General features: G+C 41.3%; 2 protein-coding genes across 6 annotated transcripts; one reads left to right on the top strand and one right to left on the bottom strand.

Annotated features, from left to right (window-relative positions):
- Positions 1 to 135: 135 nt before the first annotated feature.
- becn1 (beclin 1, autophagy related) lies at positions 136 to 3,832 on the top strand. Of its 2 annotated transcripts, none has more exons than XM_034558349.1 (12): positions 136 to 184; positions 508 to 640; positions 763 to 827; positions 1,155 to 1,213; positions 1,385 to 1,475; positions 1,603 to 1,739; positions 1,905 to 2,099; positions 2,194 to 2,340; positions 2,466 to 2,615; positions 2,715 to 2,775; positions 2,870 to 3,012; positions 3,421 to 3,832. In XM_034558349.1, exons 2-12 carry the CDS (start codon positions 514 to 516, stop codon positions 3,587 to 3,589), a joined length of 1,344 nt encoding a protein of 447 aa, XP_034414240.1. In that variant the 5' UTR covers positions 136 to 184; positions 508 to 513; the 3' UTR covers positions 3,590 to 3,832. The 2 variants fall into 2 exon arrangements, with proteins under 2 accessions (XP_034414240.1, XP_034414239.1); XM_034558348.1 differs by having other exon boundaries at positions 147 to 293.
- Positions 3,833 to 4,495: 663 nt separating this feature from the next.
- On the bottom strand, positions 4,496 to 16,266 carry LOC117748982 (serine/threonine-protein kinase tousled-like 2). 4 transcript variants are annotated; one of them, XM_034559151.1, is made up of 21 exons: positions 15,691 to 16,266; positions 14,510 to 14,604; positions 12,990 to 13,061; positions 12,511 to 12,583; positions 12,318 to 12,355; positions 12,005 to 12,097; positions 10,603 to 10,710; positions 9,896 to 9,988; positions 9,306 to 9,416; positions 9,075 to 9,211; positions 8,831 to 8,983; positions 8,416 to 8,482; positions 8,190 to 8,287; positions 8,005 to 8,086; positions 7,678 to 7,769; positions 7,431 to 7,520; positions 6,668 to 6,837; positions 6,052 to 6,190; positions 5,760 to 5,871; positions 5,570 to 5,677; positions 4,507 to 5,415 (listed from the first exon to the last, which is right to left on the bottom strand). In XM_034559151.1, the coding sequence occupies exons 2-21, from the start codon at positions 14,600 to 14,602 to the stop codon at positions 5,242 to 5,244; spliced, it is 2,103 nt and encodes a 700-aa protein (XP_034415042.1). In that variant the 5' UTR covers positions 14,603 to 14,604; positions 15,691 to 16,266; the 3' UTR covers positions 4,507 to 5,241. The 4 variants fall into 4 exon arrangements, with proteins under 4 accessions (XP_034415041.1, XP_034415042.1, XP_034415039.1 ...); XM_034559148.1 differs by lacking the exon at positions 15,691 to 16,266 and adding an exon at positions 15,448 to 15,580; XM_034559150.1 differs by lacking the exon at positions 15,691 to 16,266 and having other exon boundaries at positions 4,496 to 5,415; positions 14,510 to 14,602.
- Positions 16,267 to 16,367: the final 101 nt, after the last annotated feature.

Genomic DNA, 16,367 nt, shown 5'->3' with positions numbered 1-16,367 from the left:
TGTGTGTGAAGTTGAATCCGGTATTTAAAATGTATATATTCCAAACGGATTGTATGGTAACATCTATATTTAGTTATCTTTTACGGTCTTTCGAGGTCGTTTCCCCTCGTGACTTTCACACTTTTATTCAGACGTCACATCCGCCGTAAAACAACAACAAGGAAGTGGAAAGAGAAGTCCCGAGGTGCAAAATGCAACAGTCGCGCTAAACATATTAGAAGTGATTTCTACTTTTGAACGCGCGCCAATCAGGATTATTATGCAATAATAATATTAATTCTTCACAAGCGACCGTGAGTCCATCTTGTGTTTGTGCGCCGTCGATGTATGTTACACGCACGCTAGCTGCAAAGCTAACGTCTCATAGTTTAGCAGAATAACGTTCACGAGCAAGACAGCTTTAAATCAACAGAGATTTTGGCAGTCCATCTGTCATTAGTACTAATCACCACATGTTCGCTGTTTACAGAGTGTTTTAAAAAAATGTTTTTGCACGTGTTCTTGTAGCTCGCGATGGAGGGCTCCAAGTCGTCGAGCACAACCATGCAGGTCAGCTTCGTGTGTCAGCGCTGCTGTCAGCCGCTAAAACTGGACACGTCGTTCAAAGTGCTCGATCGGGTCACAATCCAGGAACTCATTGGTATGTTTACCCGTGAGAATAAATCACTGGTGCTGTAACATGTAACCTCTGGTGACGGGTAGTGGCGTTCTAACGGCTCCACCTGTCACTCATCCGCCTGTCACTCACCCGTCTCTCCTCAGCTCCGTTGGTCACAGTGACTCCCAACAAACAGGCTGACAGCACTGAGGGGGAAACGGCACCAGAGGTTGGTACAGCATTTTATGAGATAAAAACAGTGACGTAAGGGGAACTGATCTAACTACTAATCACATTATTTATGAATACGTGCTATGGTTTGATTGTACTGGATTATTCTGCCAATTAGCAAAAGTATATGCAAATTGAACATAAATAAACACTAAACGGCACTAAAGCTGTCATGTTTCTGTTTGTACTTCAGCTATATAGTAAAGTGGCATTTTTGTATTCTCTTTTAGAAAAATCCTATCCGCAAGACTTTTGAAAGACTTTAAGCAATCCATCATTTTTAATCTTTAAGTGAAAATATCTCACAATTATATTTTCCTTCCAGGAGACCTTTGTAGAAAACAAGCAAGATGGAGTGTCAAGAAAATACATCCCTCCTGCACGGTGAGCACTCAAGTCCTTTCATTCCAAAAAAGGAACTGAATATTGATCTTAATTTATGTGTTTTGATTATCTCCTCGTTGTTACGTTTCTCTGTCAAATGAGCTGTGGGTAGACTTACAAATGCAGCATATCCATCAGCAGAGTTGACTGAACCTTTGTCCTGCCCTACAGGATGATGTCGACAGAGAGCGCCAACAGCTTCACACTGATTGGAGAAGCATCGGATGGAGGCACCATGGAGAATCTTAGTCGTAGGCTGAAGGTAAAGTCTACTTTCCCTTTGCCGAAAAAATCGGTTTCATCTGCTCAAACGGTTCTGGCATGTAGGCTGTTGACAAAGCAGTATGTTTGAGGGGGACTCATTGTAGCTCTGATCCAATCCCACCCAGGTGACCAGTGACCTGTTTGACATCATGTCAGGACAGACGGACGTGGACCACCCGCTGTGTGAGGAATGTACCGACACCCTGCTTGATCACCTGGACACGCAGCTCAACATCACAGAGAACGAATGCCAGAATTACAAGTGAGCTGGTGCACAGTAAATATTCTCAATGCCTCCTTTATAAGGTGTGTGTGTGTGTGTGTGTGTGTATGTATGTATGTATGTATGTATGTGTGTGTGTGTAAGTAAGTAAGTAAGTAAGTAAGTAAGTAAGTAATGACACACTGTATGTGACTGTATTTTCAGGCAGTGCCTGGAGTTGCTGTCCCACCTACAGGTGGAGGGAGAGGAGACCCTGCTGGCGGAGCTGCATCAGCTGAAGGAGGAGGAGGAGGCTCTGGTCCAGGAGCTGGAGACAGTGGAGGAGCAGAGGGCTGCTGTGGCCCAGGACCTGACCCAGAGCAGGGTCCACTCTCAGCAGCTGGACACAGAGGAGCTACAGTGAGTGACCAAAGGGTTTGTGTGAACGTTTGCTACAAATGAGACCGCAGATAACAGCTCAGTCACTTTCCACTGCTTTGTGCCAAAACAAAAGGTACCAGAAGGAGTACAGCGAGTTTAAACGGCAGCAGCTGGAGCTGGACGATGAGCTGAAGAGTGTTGACAACCAGATGCGTTATTGCCAGATACAGCTAGATCGCCTGAAAAAGACCAATGTCTTCAACGCCACTTTCCACATCTGGTATGATATGACGCATGAACCAATCAATCATGACTTAGCAGATATTTAATATAGGCTTCTGGGACAAAGATGAATCGATGCCCATTGACTGAGAATGTGAATTGTTTGTCTCTGTTCTTGTCCAGGCACAGCGGCCAGTTTGGCACCATTAACAACTTCCGTCTGGGTCGACTTCCCAGCGTCCCAGTGGAGTGGAATGAGATCAACGCGGCCTGGGGGCAGACGGTGCTGCTGCTGCACGCTCTGGCCAACAAAATGGGGTTGCGCTTCCAGAGGTGCACATTGTCGTTTGTTTCATTTTACTTCAGTTATTCACAACAAATATTCTGCAAAGTCGGTGCAAAATGAAGCTCAAATAGCACATCTCTCTTCAGATATCGTCTTGTCCCATACGGAAACCACTCGTACTTAGAGTCACTGACAGACAAGTCCAAGGTAATACATACAAGATTTTCAAACGCAGCTCTCGCATCATATAAAATCTCCCCAGGCTCCAATTCTGCCCTTTCTTCCCATCTTGTTTGTCCAGGAACTTCCTCTGTACTGCTCAGGTGGCCTGAGGTTCTTCTGGGACAATAAATTTGACCACGCCATGGTGGCCTTTCTGGACTGTGTCCAGCAGTTCAAAGAGGAGGTGGAAAAAGGAGACACTGGCTTCTGCCTTCCATACAGGTCAGATGCCCGCAGACCAGCACATTCTGACAATAAATAGAAGTGTGCAAGCTGTAAATATTAAGGAAGTTTAAAAGCACATTACAAACCATTACCTTGATGATTCTAGCCAGAGGATTGTCTACTTTGATTATGCTTTCGTGGGCAAATAAGGTACATTTGGGTAAGCTTTGGCTATAAAACTGTTTTAATGATTAAAGCATGGCCTCCAGTATTTCATGAACACAAACACTTACTTCTGTAACTAGCCTGATAAAGCTCACAGTATGTACACTACACCGTCTCTGCACTGGTGAAACATCTCACCAAATACATTCTTTAACAAGCTGGACAACAGACTGCCTGGCCCGGGGGGGGCCATAGTGGCGAGAAACCTTCAGCAACTCATTGTTTTCTTCCCCGTCTCAGGATGGATGTGGAGAAGGGCAAGATCGAGGACACTGGCGGCAGCGGCGGCTCCTACTCCATCAAAACGCAGTTCAACTCCGAGGAGCAGTGGACCAAGGCGCTCAAGTTTATGCTCACCAACCTGAAGTGGGGACTGGCCTGGGTCACATCCCAGTTCTACAACAGATAGACTTTCTGGACAATGCCTTGCGATACTGCATATGTTGCGTATGCGCCACGGATGGATGGACTTTGTGTGAATCTTATTACTTACTTGGCCAAAGGAAAATAAATGTTTTTCTGTGTTCCATTTTTGCAAGTCTTTTCAGTACAAAAGAAGCATAAAGCAATGTTGTAGATCTTCAGTCCAGAGTGTCTGTTTTTTTGACATGTTATAAAAGTGGAGTTTATAAATTGGAAGCATGAAAGACAGGCCCGGTGTATTGTCACGTCTCCCTGAGCAAGCTGAACGAGATGACTGCGTCTCTTAATTTCTTTTTAATCGCCTGCTTCCCTAGTGGATATCTGGCTTTTCCTGAAGAGCTGACGGTGCTTTAAGACAACCTCACACTTCCTCACTACTCATTTAAAAAAAATGTTCACCAAATTTACTTTATCACGCTCAGGGTTTCCTTGCTCTCTGGTTGCTCTGCACACCGTTGAAATCACAAACTTTCTCCACAGTCCATGTCCCTATTACATAAGCTGCAGGAGTTGGATGTGATAATTATGATCACGGTCGGATTTTTAATCGACTAAACAGTTTAGTATTCAACAAAAGTGTAAATATTTCATTAACCTCAAATGCAGTCATCACGTTTGCCACTGAGATTCATATACATTGTAGGTTAACTGTTATTAGAGGCAAACTGATGCAGCTCCTTTGTCTGTTTTAGATGCAATGGATACTTTTAAGTAAATAAAACATTTCATGCTGTGAAATAAAATGTGGTGTGGAGAGTTTCTTAAAGATGAAATGCATTTGACACAATTTAATTGCCAACTTTGAAATGCATATAAAACTACATAACAGTATACCAATGACAACAGCATGAATGATTAAACTGATGAAAAAAAACACACTTCCCAAATCAAGTTAAGACACTGCAGAGTTAATCAAATGTTTTAATGGTTTCATAATTATTTCTGTGTAATCTTAACTCATTACAGCACTCACTCAGTCAGCCCCCCTATAAGGTTAAAACATTAGAGGGGGTACATTTCATGGAAAAATATGGACTTAATTAAAATAAGCTGACTTCCTGTTATCCATCAAAATATGTATGAACCTCTAATAGTTCCATGTCAACAAGGTAGACCTTGGACTTTGGTCAGTCTACCTGTAGGAGCCCTTCCTAAAAGTCCCAGGTTCAAACCTATAGGGATACATATTTGAAACTGACCACTTTAGTTCTGGAAAATAGTTTGATAGATGACGCATTTTGAGCAGATTGGGATGAATGCTTCTACATCTTCCACAGAGTACAGGTCCACAAATGGCATACTTCTTAGCCTGTCAGTTGTGCAATTTTTCAGGTGCTCCTTGAAAGGTTTTTGTTAGTGCATGCATATGGGCACATCTTTGGGTTCTACTGAGCCCGCAGCCACAGACCAGCCCCTCATCTTTAGCACTTGGATGATCGTGGTGGGCACAATTCCTACTACATCACCACTTCATCCATCATTTTGGTTCCATTCACACTTTTAGGATTCCTACATCCCATCATGCTCTCTGCCCGCTCACAATCAAGAGAGCAAAAAGGAGGAGTTTGATCAAGTGTGGAATGTCTCTGCGTGGCTTTGTCCTCACCAGGGTTTTATCCCGGTTTCTTTCAGCCTGTTTCAGTTGGAGGCACTGCTGCCGTAGCAGCTGGAGGTGGAGGGGAGAGGAGGTGCCTGAGGTGTGCTGCTGGCCAGGGCTTTGCGTATATGGGGCATTAGGAAGGGCTCGCTGGCCAACTGCAGCACATCCACACGGTCCTCCTTGTGATAAGCCAGGCAACGGCGAATGAAGGCCTATGAACGGAAAGAGTGGGGGAAAAAAATATATATTATTTCTGGACCCACTTCCAAAATTTTTCTTCCGGAGGCCACTGGCAACTAATATTGCTTCAGGAGTACGTGTCATGGTGGGACTTTACTGTTCTTTTTAGAGAAATGAGTACCACACCTTTGCTTCCGTGGAGACCACAGGTTTGGGGGGAAACTGCACCTCAGTGGCTTTTAAAATTGTGTTTTCTTGAAGGATATCCTGTTGTGATTGGTTGTGACCGAACGGCTGGAATAAAAGAAAAGGGTTAACAGAGAGCTGAAAAATCTGACAACAAAATCCCTGTCAAAGAATGCAGGTACATGGTTACCTTGCGTCCATATAAGCTCTGGTAGAAGATGACCCCTACTGACCAAACATCCACCTTGTTGGATATTTTGGGGGGCTCCTTGCCCACCACAAAGCACTCAGGAGGCAGGTACCTGTGAGCCACACGATCACAACATGAGATTAAAATAGGTTCTCTCTGCACACTTTTATAAATGACGAGGGCAAGTGAATTCAACAAACATTTATATCAAAAGACTGAGCCTCTGCTACAAACGTATGCAGCCATATTTATTGCTTAGTTACTGAATGCAGGGAGATGTGTCTCCATTTACCAGTAGGTCCCTGCTCCTTGAGAGGTGAGCTCCATGCCGTCTGCAGAGTTGTAGCTGTCATCATCCATGATCTTGGACAGGCCAAAGTCAGTAATTTTAATCTCTCCACATGCTGTGCCATTAACTAAGAGGATGTTTCCTGAAACCAGAACAGTAAATGTAAAATTACAAACATATTACAAACAACCGTAAACTACCTTTTCTGAGGAACAAATATATGTTTTTCGTTACACAAACATGTGTGCAAATATTGATCTTAGTTTGTGATCAGTTTGGGGGTGTTCACATTACAGGACTAAATCCTCAATTTAAAATTGTTCTCCCACGACCCGATCTTTCTGCCTTAACTGTTCACAAGTGTCAGCGGATCTCTGCTCTGAAACACAATCACAATGCAATTTACACATTTTTGTGACTGCTGATTTAAAATCAAGAAAACAATTTGATTTAGGCCCCTTTTTGCTTGTAATGTGAACATCGCCTTAAGTAACCTTTCTTAAAAGATGTGGAATTGTTCAAAAGTGGCACATTCAGTTTTGATTGTAACTATAAATAGGGAATCATGCTGTTTTTTTTTTACTACTATTCTATAACTTAAGGGGGATAATGAAAATACCAGGCTTGAGGTCGTAGTGGATGATGGGTGGGCGAATATGATTGAGGTACTTGAGGGCGTTGATGATCTGCATGACGATAGAGCGGCCTTCCTTCTCGCTCATCAGCTTATTCTGCTTCAAGTAGAAATCCAGATCATTGCCGTCACAGTACTCCAGCACTGTGCAGAACCTGAAAGTGGTAATACTACAGATCATTTGGGAAGTTTTCATCACCTTTTTTACCAGTTGCTTATTTACATATCCAGCAGTTATGGATGCATATTGTCATTAATTTGAAGTAATGTCTCTGGCCACCTGGTGAATTTCAGGCTTATATTTGCAGCCTTTTAGATCCATCTTAACTCTTAAGGTAAATATCTGTCTCTTTAGCTGCTAAATGCTCCACGGTGCTTAGCAACTAGCAACTAGCTCCACTAGCTAGTTGCTAACTTTGTCTGTCTTACGTTTGGTACTGAGAACGTAGTGTACAGTGAGTTTTTACACAGAAAACAACCGTACGTGAGCGATGAGAGTAAACCAAAACAGTTAGGTTGCAGACTGGAAATCAATGAGCGGAAACTCGCTATAAAGCTGAATGAAGCACATGGGAGCTTCAGATTCAGGTGCTAAGTCACTGAAGGTTCATCACTACATACAACACATTGATTTAAAAAATATATAAATTACAGCTGCTATGACTATATGATGTTTAAATGTGGCATATACAGACATTATACTTGCTTTTTTGACATTCATGAGCTATATGTAGAATGAGTCACTTACGAGTCTGTGTCGAGTGAGAAATAGTCGTAGAGTTTGACTATTCGAGGGTGGTCAAGTTCTTTGTGGATTCTGTACTCTCTACAGGCGTGTCTGAAAAGACATTAAGCATTTAGTAACTTTGTAAAAACGTCCCAAATAACTGTTTTCAGCGTGATGGTGCACCATGTAAAAGTTCATTATAGATCAAAATATTTCCAATGATGCAAAGAAAGAGGACCAGGCACAGAGAAAAGAGGTGCAGACTCACTTGTGATAGTTGTGCTTCTTCTCCTCCCTCCAGTTCTTGTTAAGTTGGTGGATTTTAATGGCCACATACTGTTGCTCTGTCAAATCAAAAGCCTGCAAATAAAACCCAACACATCAATAAACACAAAGTCAGAGAAGCCTACTAGAACCAGAACGTTGTATCAGCAGCTGTTTACTGGATACAGAGTACTCGGAGTCTCATCACAATTTCATTCTGACCGTGTGTTATTTTAAAAGACCCATCTTGGATCAAAAAGAAAAACTATAATCTGCTACTCATAAAGAATGGAAGCAGAAAGACACAAAAGGGTAAATGGCACAAGCTTACCTTAAAAACTTCACTAAAGCCACCTCTTCCAAGTAAATGTAATAGCAGATATCTGTCGTTCAGCGTGGGCTGATCTTTGAATCTATAGAACAAGACTTTATTAAAACATTTGTCTTTTTCAAACTTTAAGATAAAAGCAAACTGCCAAACTTGTGAAAAGTATGTTAAACTGAGATGATACATACTGAGAGTTGTCCTCGTTATGGATTCTCTTCAGCTCACGAATGTGTAGGTTTCTTACACGCTCCAAATGCTCCAGTTCAGTCTGGTACTCTGCTTCTTCCTGCATACAACCACACAAATCTATCATCTTCCTCAACCCTTCATACATTGAAACAGGTGAGAGCAGTACTATAGGTCTCTAGGTTCCACAAATCCCAAAACTGGGATGAACTGGTGGTGAACTGGTACCTTTTTTAGATAACCAATTCGAAGTTTAAAAATCTCCTCTTGCTCGTGATATTCTGCCAGTGACAACCTGTGTGAGATAAAGTGGCAACAGTTTGTAATTTATAACATTATAACCAGGTCAGCTTGTGAGAAGAAAAAATATATGCAACTTCAAATTAAATGGATAAATAACAAAAGGAAATACAAAGCCTTCTTATTATAGATCTGTATATGATTTGATAGTCTATTGTTAAGATAAAACTCCAAGGGTCAGTATGTAACTACTTATAACCATCATGATATATTTTAGAATAATTACATTTGCCCTTAAAATCAGAAGAAAAAAATGTGTCAATTAATTTCTAGCATATTCTGTAATTTGGGGTTGATCTACATGAATAATCTACTGTATTTGAGCTATTATTTGTAATCTTACACTTCACTCTCCTGGCCGTTGCTCCTGCTCTTTCGTTTGCTCTGTTCCAGGCTGGGTGGAAGTGTCTGGGCCATGGAGGGAGGTTTCCTCTTTCCCAACAACTTTCTCTGCCTCTCAATGTCCTCCCGCTGCATGTTAACTCGCTCCTGCTGCCTAAAACATGTTAGAACAATCTAGTGTAAACATGCATGTATGCAGATTGGACCAAATGTCAACACATGTTTGTGTCTATTTGCATGCTGACTTGATGAGGTTCTGGAAGGCATATCCATCTGTCCACTGCTCTGTAAAGGAGGCTCCATGCCGTACGGTGGTGAAGTGGCCTAGACGCAGACGATCCTGCATGCTCTTGTCCCTGCAAGCCATCTTCTCCTGCTTTGACTTTATAAAAAAAAAAAGATGAATTCAAAATTGGGCATGCACAAGCTGCCTCTTCTAAACAAACATATTTTTGCAAATGCATATGTACACCCACTTTTTCAATTAGGAGCTTCTTGCTCATGGTGACACACTTGTTAAGCCGTTCCTTGTAGCGCTCCAACATCTTCTGCTGCTCATCCAACTGCCGTCTCAAGTCACAGTTAGCCTGCAAAAAAACAAAAAGCACATCATCAATTTGACATCTAATTTTAATGACAACATGCATTCAAGGCTGTTTTGTTCTCAAACTGACATGACGCAACAGCTATCAGTGTGTCAGCTTGCTGACATTTACACCAAATATATTTTCAGCCAAAATGGCATTTGAAAATAATGAGCACAACCAGACCGGTGCAGGTTAATTACTGGGGGTGTTGTGACAAGTAGCTGCCCATTTGTCTGTGAAGTGATTATTAAGGACAATTGTGAATGGGTCTAATATTATACATTTTTATTCAGACATATCCTTGACTGTGTGTGACATTAAATCATTGTTAGACGACTTTAATGTGGCATTTCAGTTTCAGATTTTGTCAGGTATAAAATGCTAACTACTCTGACGTTCTTTCCAATGGTCTCAACGCTCCAGACTCAGTTCAGCTCATCAGATCTGTAAAACAGATGTTTAATATTCTCTTATCCTACCCTCAGCAGGTCATCTATCCTCCCCTCTTTCTTCTCCAGGTCGGAGTTCTTGTCCTTCTCCAGTGCTGACAGTTTCAGCAGCGTCAGTTCTGACTAAGGAAGAAGAGCAAAGACGACAACAACAAGCCAACAATTAACATCTCATCAACTCAATTGATACAGACACCCCTTGGACCCCTTGGGTCAATAACAAAACACACCATCATATATCAAAATCAGACATTGGTATCTTGGATAGTAGACGTGAATTCAAAATGTTGACCTTTAATTAGGCCAATTAGTGTAATTTGCCAGGATAGCTGTATGTTTGTTACAAGTATTGTGTCAGAGTGACTGCCGTGTGGGTAACAAGGCCTTTTAAAATGTGACCTTTAATTCTTGCACATCTTGAACAACTATTGTCATTTTTAAATGGCAAAACAAGGTGTGAAGTTGCATCATCTTTACAAGTTTGGTCAAACTCAACATGTAAGTGTCTGAGATTATTTTTTTTTCTAAGAAGATGCAGTTTTTTTAAACAAAAAAACAACTTTTCTCCATTGAAGGACAAAATCATCAGTTCTTGTAAGAGGTAATTGTAGATGCAAAGCGTGTAACGAAATTCAAAACTGAACCAAGGGGTTTTAACAGTGTGACTGAAAATATAGTAGAAGGAAAAATCTGAAAAGTTGGCGTTAAGTTGAGGCCCAGGTCAGCCAGCGGTTTACCTGGCTGGCTTTGTGCGAGCATGAGTGTGTGGGGGCTGTCTTCACAGAGCTGCAAGAGGAAGAGTCTGTGTGGGCTGAGCCTGTGGACGAGGGACTGCCTTGCTGAAACTGCATTCCAGAGAGAAATATAAGAGAAAGATAGAAAGACAGAGGGGGTAAACTATAACAATTATGTAATAAAGACAGCAGAAGGAGATTATAAAATAGCTGAACATGTTAAAAGGAAACAAATAGTGTCACTATTAAGAGGGTGAGAAGTGAAAGTGTAATTGAACAATTATCCAGGTAATGAATTGTCCAGTCAATTATATCATTCTTTTGCCAGTCATGACTTTGCTTTATGAGGCCTGAGGGATTTAGGAAGGGCAGGTAATTATAGAGTGCTGTAAAAACGTTGTGTTGCCCGTACATCTGTCGCTATATAGGTCTTTTAATAGATTTAATAGACCAAGTTAAAATATGCTAGAGATTTCTTGAAAAACTATCGTACATACAACGGATATACACTTTACTACTACTACAGGACTATATGCACCCACCAAAGTAAGCGTGCTAATTAAGAGAGCTATCAAAAACAACAACACCATCACCAATAACGTCTTTCTTTCATGACTGCTAAATGTGGGAGTATTCAGGGCCAAAATGTGGGACAGCGTTTGCTAATTTGTTGCACTATTAACCACTATAAGGCCCTGTTTAGACCCACATTAGCACTGTGTGGATTAACGAGTCATTACATGCTGTTTAGTAGGAAGTGAACAAGGTTGTGTAGTTGTGATGAGAATATTATCGTCACATAGGAGGTATGAAAATAGTCAGTGAAGAGCGTAATTAGACTAATTCGCCAATATGAATTCCTGCCACATGCCAGCTCATTGTATCAAACCGACAACCAATCTGAAAACGTCGACACCAGCAATGAAAACATTAACTAGTTTGTTTCTATGGCCAATAGTTTATTCTACATTTGATCCTTCCTGTTAATAATAAATACACAAACACACACACACACACACACACACACACACACACACACACACACAGACACAGACACAGACACACAGACACACACACACTTCTGTTTAAGTTAAACTAAAGGAAAATTAAATAAATTAAATTAAAGAGTAAATGATCTATTTCATAACCCCTATGCAAATTAATATGTATCACTTCCACTGGCTGAATGGACAAACCAAACACATTAAAATGGCTTTGATTTAAAACAGAACATTATTGATACATGACTAACCAACCCTCTCTAATTAAGAGGATACCGATAATACAAGAAAATATTTAGAGACCCATCAACAGAGTCATTTGACACTGGCTAAAGCTTTAACAGCAAACCAACTGAGGAGAGCCAAAGCAGAAGAAGGCTATGAAGATGGATGCTGGTGCTCACCAGAGGATTAGACAGTGAGTGCTGTGGAGAGGAGCGCACCAGCATGGGGATGCCCCGGGCCGGACTGGTGCCAGAGCCACTGCTACCGGCAAACTGGCCACAGGGCAGGTGACAGAGTGAAAACAAGAAAGACCGAAAGAAAGAAGACAGAGTTGTTATTGAGGAAGAATGTGATGAAGGACCATACTGGCACAGGCGGAACGTGAAAGTGAAGACATCACACAGAAGTTTGAGAGTGAAACAATACACAGCAAATGGGGGGTGGGGTGGGGGGGGGGGGGTGCAAAATTCAGTCACTAAGACTAATACTCACCTCAAAATAATCACTTATTTTGTGCCCTCTCCCTTTTCCTAGAAAAAAAACAGGACAGGGAGAAGAAGGAAAACATTTAAATAATGTAATCATATACTATGTTCTTAAGCATATACACATGGAGGAAATCTGAACATTTTGGAAAATAGGGGGCTGTTTGTGTTCTCTTTGTCAGTAAGTAGTTTGAACTTACCCTGGCTGTTGCTGTCATAGATGTCTCCCTTTCTCTTCCTGCGTCTCTGGTCATTGGACTTCTTCTCTGGGGTCTGACATGAGCAGAAAAGCAGCACAGCTTAGCTTCCAATACTACACCATTAGGTGTATTCCATTTGTCACATTAATGTAATGGTAAATAAACTTAATTGAACAAATGAAGCCTTGCATCTTCAATTATATGTATAGAATTGCACTTTTCACCACAATGCAGTAAGATCACAAGCAGCTTATTTTCTGAGTTCAATATTTAATGTATTGCCTTTGGGTTGTTAATAGTGTCAGTGGCACTGTTTGTACCCAAAACTTTCAATTCATGCATTAAAAATCCTGGTTGCTGAAATATGGATGAACCACACACACTGTACCCAAGTGTTAGTATCCAACACTGCATACAGTCAAGGGCCTGCAGATGAGGGCACAGTCACTAAGATTTGATTTAAACTCTCCCCAACCAACCTCCAGTTCCTTGTCACTAAGTGATCCCGCACTGCAAAGAGACTGGTTGGATGATTCACTGTTGGCTGAACTCTGGAAAACAGAACACACACACGCACACACATTAGACCTGCTTGATCGGTCATGCGCTACTCTGGTAAGTAGATCTGGAAATTAGACATATAAGCTAAGCTATTTACAATTTCTAGCATATTGGCATATTTTGTTCTATACACAAATGTGGATGGAGTACTCCTATACACCAAAGAGGGATGGTGTTTACAATTGTGATATAATTTACTTCTGATGTTCAACCCTTTTACACTGTTATGTGTACATTCTTTTTCCACTCCTTTATTATTCAGCACATGCATCCAACTCTTATATTTCTAAAATGACTGTCATTAAGCTGAGACGCTCAGCTAGGACGCTGCAATTTTAATTCACATCTTCTTGGTAAAATCAGTTGGTGTCATCCACTAATGGCCAGCTGTACAGCCTGAAGAGACCAAGAAGAAACAGCAGGCCAATTGGTGCAGGAAGCTAATGTGTCTAAGGCCAGCTGTCATTCTGCTGCCCAAGGTCACAAATACAGCAAGAAATGTTCACATTTTTTCTCACAACATAAAGTTTACACTACACATTTTCATTGTAATGTCTTGAACATTTACTGCAGTCATCATACTAGTGGCCTTAAATCATTACCGCTCCAATGCCACAGTGAGCTGGCCTAACAATTCATTTCACACTCTAAGCCGGAGCAGGAATGATAGCGTTTGCTTTCTCAGGGGTTGCCATTTTGTCAAACGCACTCCCACACACAGTAATACCCAGTTCAACAGCAGGGTTGCAGCATAACACGCAGCCTACGCTGTGAGCTTCAGCTGCGGTGCCATTTCAGTGTCACCTGGTCTCCACTGAAACAAAGAGCTCCTGGCCAGCTCCCATTTCAGCCAAGACAGAGCTTGTCTTGTTTAGCTTTCGCTCAGGAGACAAGTTCATTCCACTGAGGGAAACTTTCGAACACAGAGCATCAGTCAATACTGGAAATAGGAAAGACTTCCAAGCTTTTCTAAACTGACTAGACTAACATAATAGAGCTGACTGGCTGCTCATGTTTGCATGCACAGACATGGTGGGGTTGAGGGATGTTTGATTGAAGGAAAACTGGGAGCTACTCTTGTATATCTGCACTAGCAACCCTAGATAGTTTCCATTTATAGTAGTCCCCCTTTATATTCTGCACTATTTAATGTTAATTTCATCTGTATTTGTATTTTATAATCTGTATATATCGTTATACTCTCTGTTGCACTTCTGGCCAAACTGCATTTCGTTGCTCTGAATCTAATCTAATATCTCAAAATGTATTTCTGCAGTGATAGCAAGGAACCCTCATTTAAATTTCTCAACAACATACATTGAAATCCACTTCTGATATATCACATCCTAATTGTAACATCTGCACAAACAATCCATACTGACAATAGCTGATCATTTTGAGAATCAAAACAACGATAATGCTATTAAGGGATGCTAACCTTGGGTACACCAACTCCAGTGAAACGAGCCTCAAGCAGTTCCTGCCTGCGTGGGTCCAGGCTTATAGCCTGGTTGTGAAGTCCTTCCATCATGCCTTGAAAGAGAGACACAAATAATAAATGAGCATGTAACTTATGAAACTAACTGGGTTAGGTTGTCACACAAGAGAAGACTGACACAAATGAATAAGGGAACCATTTTTTAAAAATAAAAATATCTCTATTTAGTTGTGTAGGAAAGCTTACAGGAACAGTTTATTTTAAATTAAGAAGAACTCCAGAAATAGCAAGTGTTATCAGGCAAGATAGACATTAAGCAGAATTTAATTAATTTGAATTTAATAGTTGTAGTTTTATGGTCACCAATTTAACTAGTTAGTGCTAGAAAGTAAAAAGATACCGAGTCATGTTAAAGATGGGTGTAATAGGATTCTGTCATGTTCTGGTAGACAGTGGACATTAATGTTTATTCTTACAAGTGACATTCATAATTTCCCCACTTGTACCTAAAAAACCCTGCATGTTCGGAAGCAGGTGGATATTCAAAATGACAAACCATAGATTCATTGAATGAGTAAGGAGAGCCTCTGCATCTGCACATTACTGGTGATGGAGAGAATTCCCCACTGTCACCATTACGTTACTAATACAAATCTGAGGGACATTTATCTAAAAAGGCACATAAGCGACGTTTTATGGGGATGACAGCCACTCCAAAATAATAACAATAACTAAATATTAAAATCAATAATTGGTAATCAATTAGTCTGACAACTTGTAAATGTTACCTTGCTAACACAAATGGGTTTCTTCATATCAACTTCCATGACACAGACGTAAACTTTGTTTAAGTTAACCGATGTTTCAGCTGAACTGACTGCATGACAGTTGATGGATAATTGGTTGTTGACTAACTCGGCTAACGCTAACCAACCTACCGTTAGCTGGTTAACATTGGCGATAAAGCCGATATGAAGCCGATCAAAATCCGGCAAACCTTTTCAAAAAGAAAAGAGAAACGCTTCCACACATTGTCAAGTTACTGTGAACCGATTAACGGGAGAATTTGTACCACTTTTTTTGCAGCTATGACATCACTGATTACGTGACAGCTAGCGAAAGCTACACGGTAGGTTACCTAAACTAGCTACCGTTAACGTTAGCCGCGATAAAAGTCTCACCTGGAGAACCTCTCGCAGTTTTCAGTCACTTTCAGTCCTACAGAGAATGCTGTCCGTCCATCCGGTGATAGAAAACTCCTTAACAACTCCCACACGTCTCAAATAAAGTTGTCAAAATTAAGTTATCCTTTTTTTTCGAATCCAGGGAAGACATTTGTTCGCTTAGCTCGTGCTAGCTAAGGAGAGCCGTGTGGCCGGTGGGTCCTGCCGGTGTCATCCGGACAGGAGGCCCTGATCCTCGGGGTTTCCTTGTCCGTGTTGTTGCCCTTGCACGGGCAAACCTAGAGCTGTCAACGCTCTGAAAGCCTCGTAGCAAGTGTTGTCACATTTCTGCTTCACTCGGTTTTTCTGTTATCATAAAAGAGCGATGGAAACGTTTACACTGGGAGGAGAAGTTCCGCCACAATGTTAGAGTCCATTCTTTAATTAAAGATCATTACCCCCTGCAGCGAGACCGCACAGGGCTCCAGGGAGAGCTTTTTATGATGCTTCCCAGCCGTATGTTTCACAGATATTGTAAACTGCTCAGGTCGGAACCACCCAAAACGGCACACGACATGCTGTAATCCAACAGGCAACTGTCTGGGGCCCCATTGCCCCAGGGACCCCAAAAATAACCCCATGTTTATAACAGGTGATTTGACAAATTTGAGTTTTTACGACAAAAGTAGACGACA

Source organism: Cyclopterus lumpus, chromosome 19, assembly GCF_009769545.1.
Source record: "Cyclopterus lumpus isolate fCycLum1 chromosome 19, fCycLum1.pri, whole genome shotgun sequence".
In the NCBI taxonomy this organism is placed as follows: Eukaryota; Metazoa; Chordata; class Actinopteri; order Perciformes; family Cyclopteridae; genus Cyclopterus; species Cyclopterus lumpus.
This window is presented reverse-complemented; position numbering and strand designations above follow the sequence as displayed.

Coding starts and splice junctions, on each gene's coding strand:
- LOC117748982 (XM_034559151.1), bottom strand. CDS start 14,602: ATGATGGAAGGACTTCACAACCAGGCTATAAGCCTGGACCCACGCAGG. Junction 13,062..14,509: donor CTGGAGTTGGTGTACCCAAG/GTTAGCATCCCT, acceptor TCTGTTTTCCAG/AGTTCAGCCAACAGTGAATC. Junction 7,521..7,677: donor AAGAAGCACAACTATCACAA/GTGAGTCTGCAC, acceptor ATGTCTTTTCAG/ACACGCCTGTAGAGAGTACA.
- becn1 (XM_034558349.1), top strand. CDS start 514: ATGGAGGGCTCCAAGTCGTCGAGCACAACCATGCAGGTCAGCTTCGTG. Junction 1,476..1,602: donor ATCTTAGTCGTAGGCTGAAG/GTAAAGTCTACT, acceptor AATCCCACCCAG/GTGACCAGTGACCTGTTTGA. Junction 3,013..3,420: donor GGCTTCTGCCTTCCATACAG/GTCAGATGCCCG, acceptor TCCCCGTCTCAG/GATGGATGTGGAGAAGGGCA.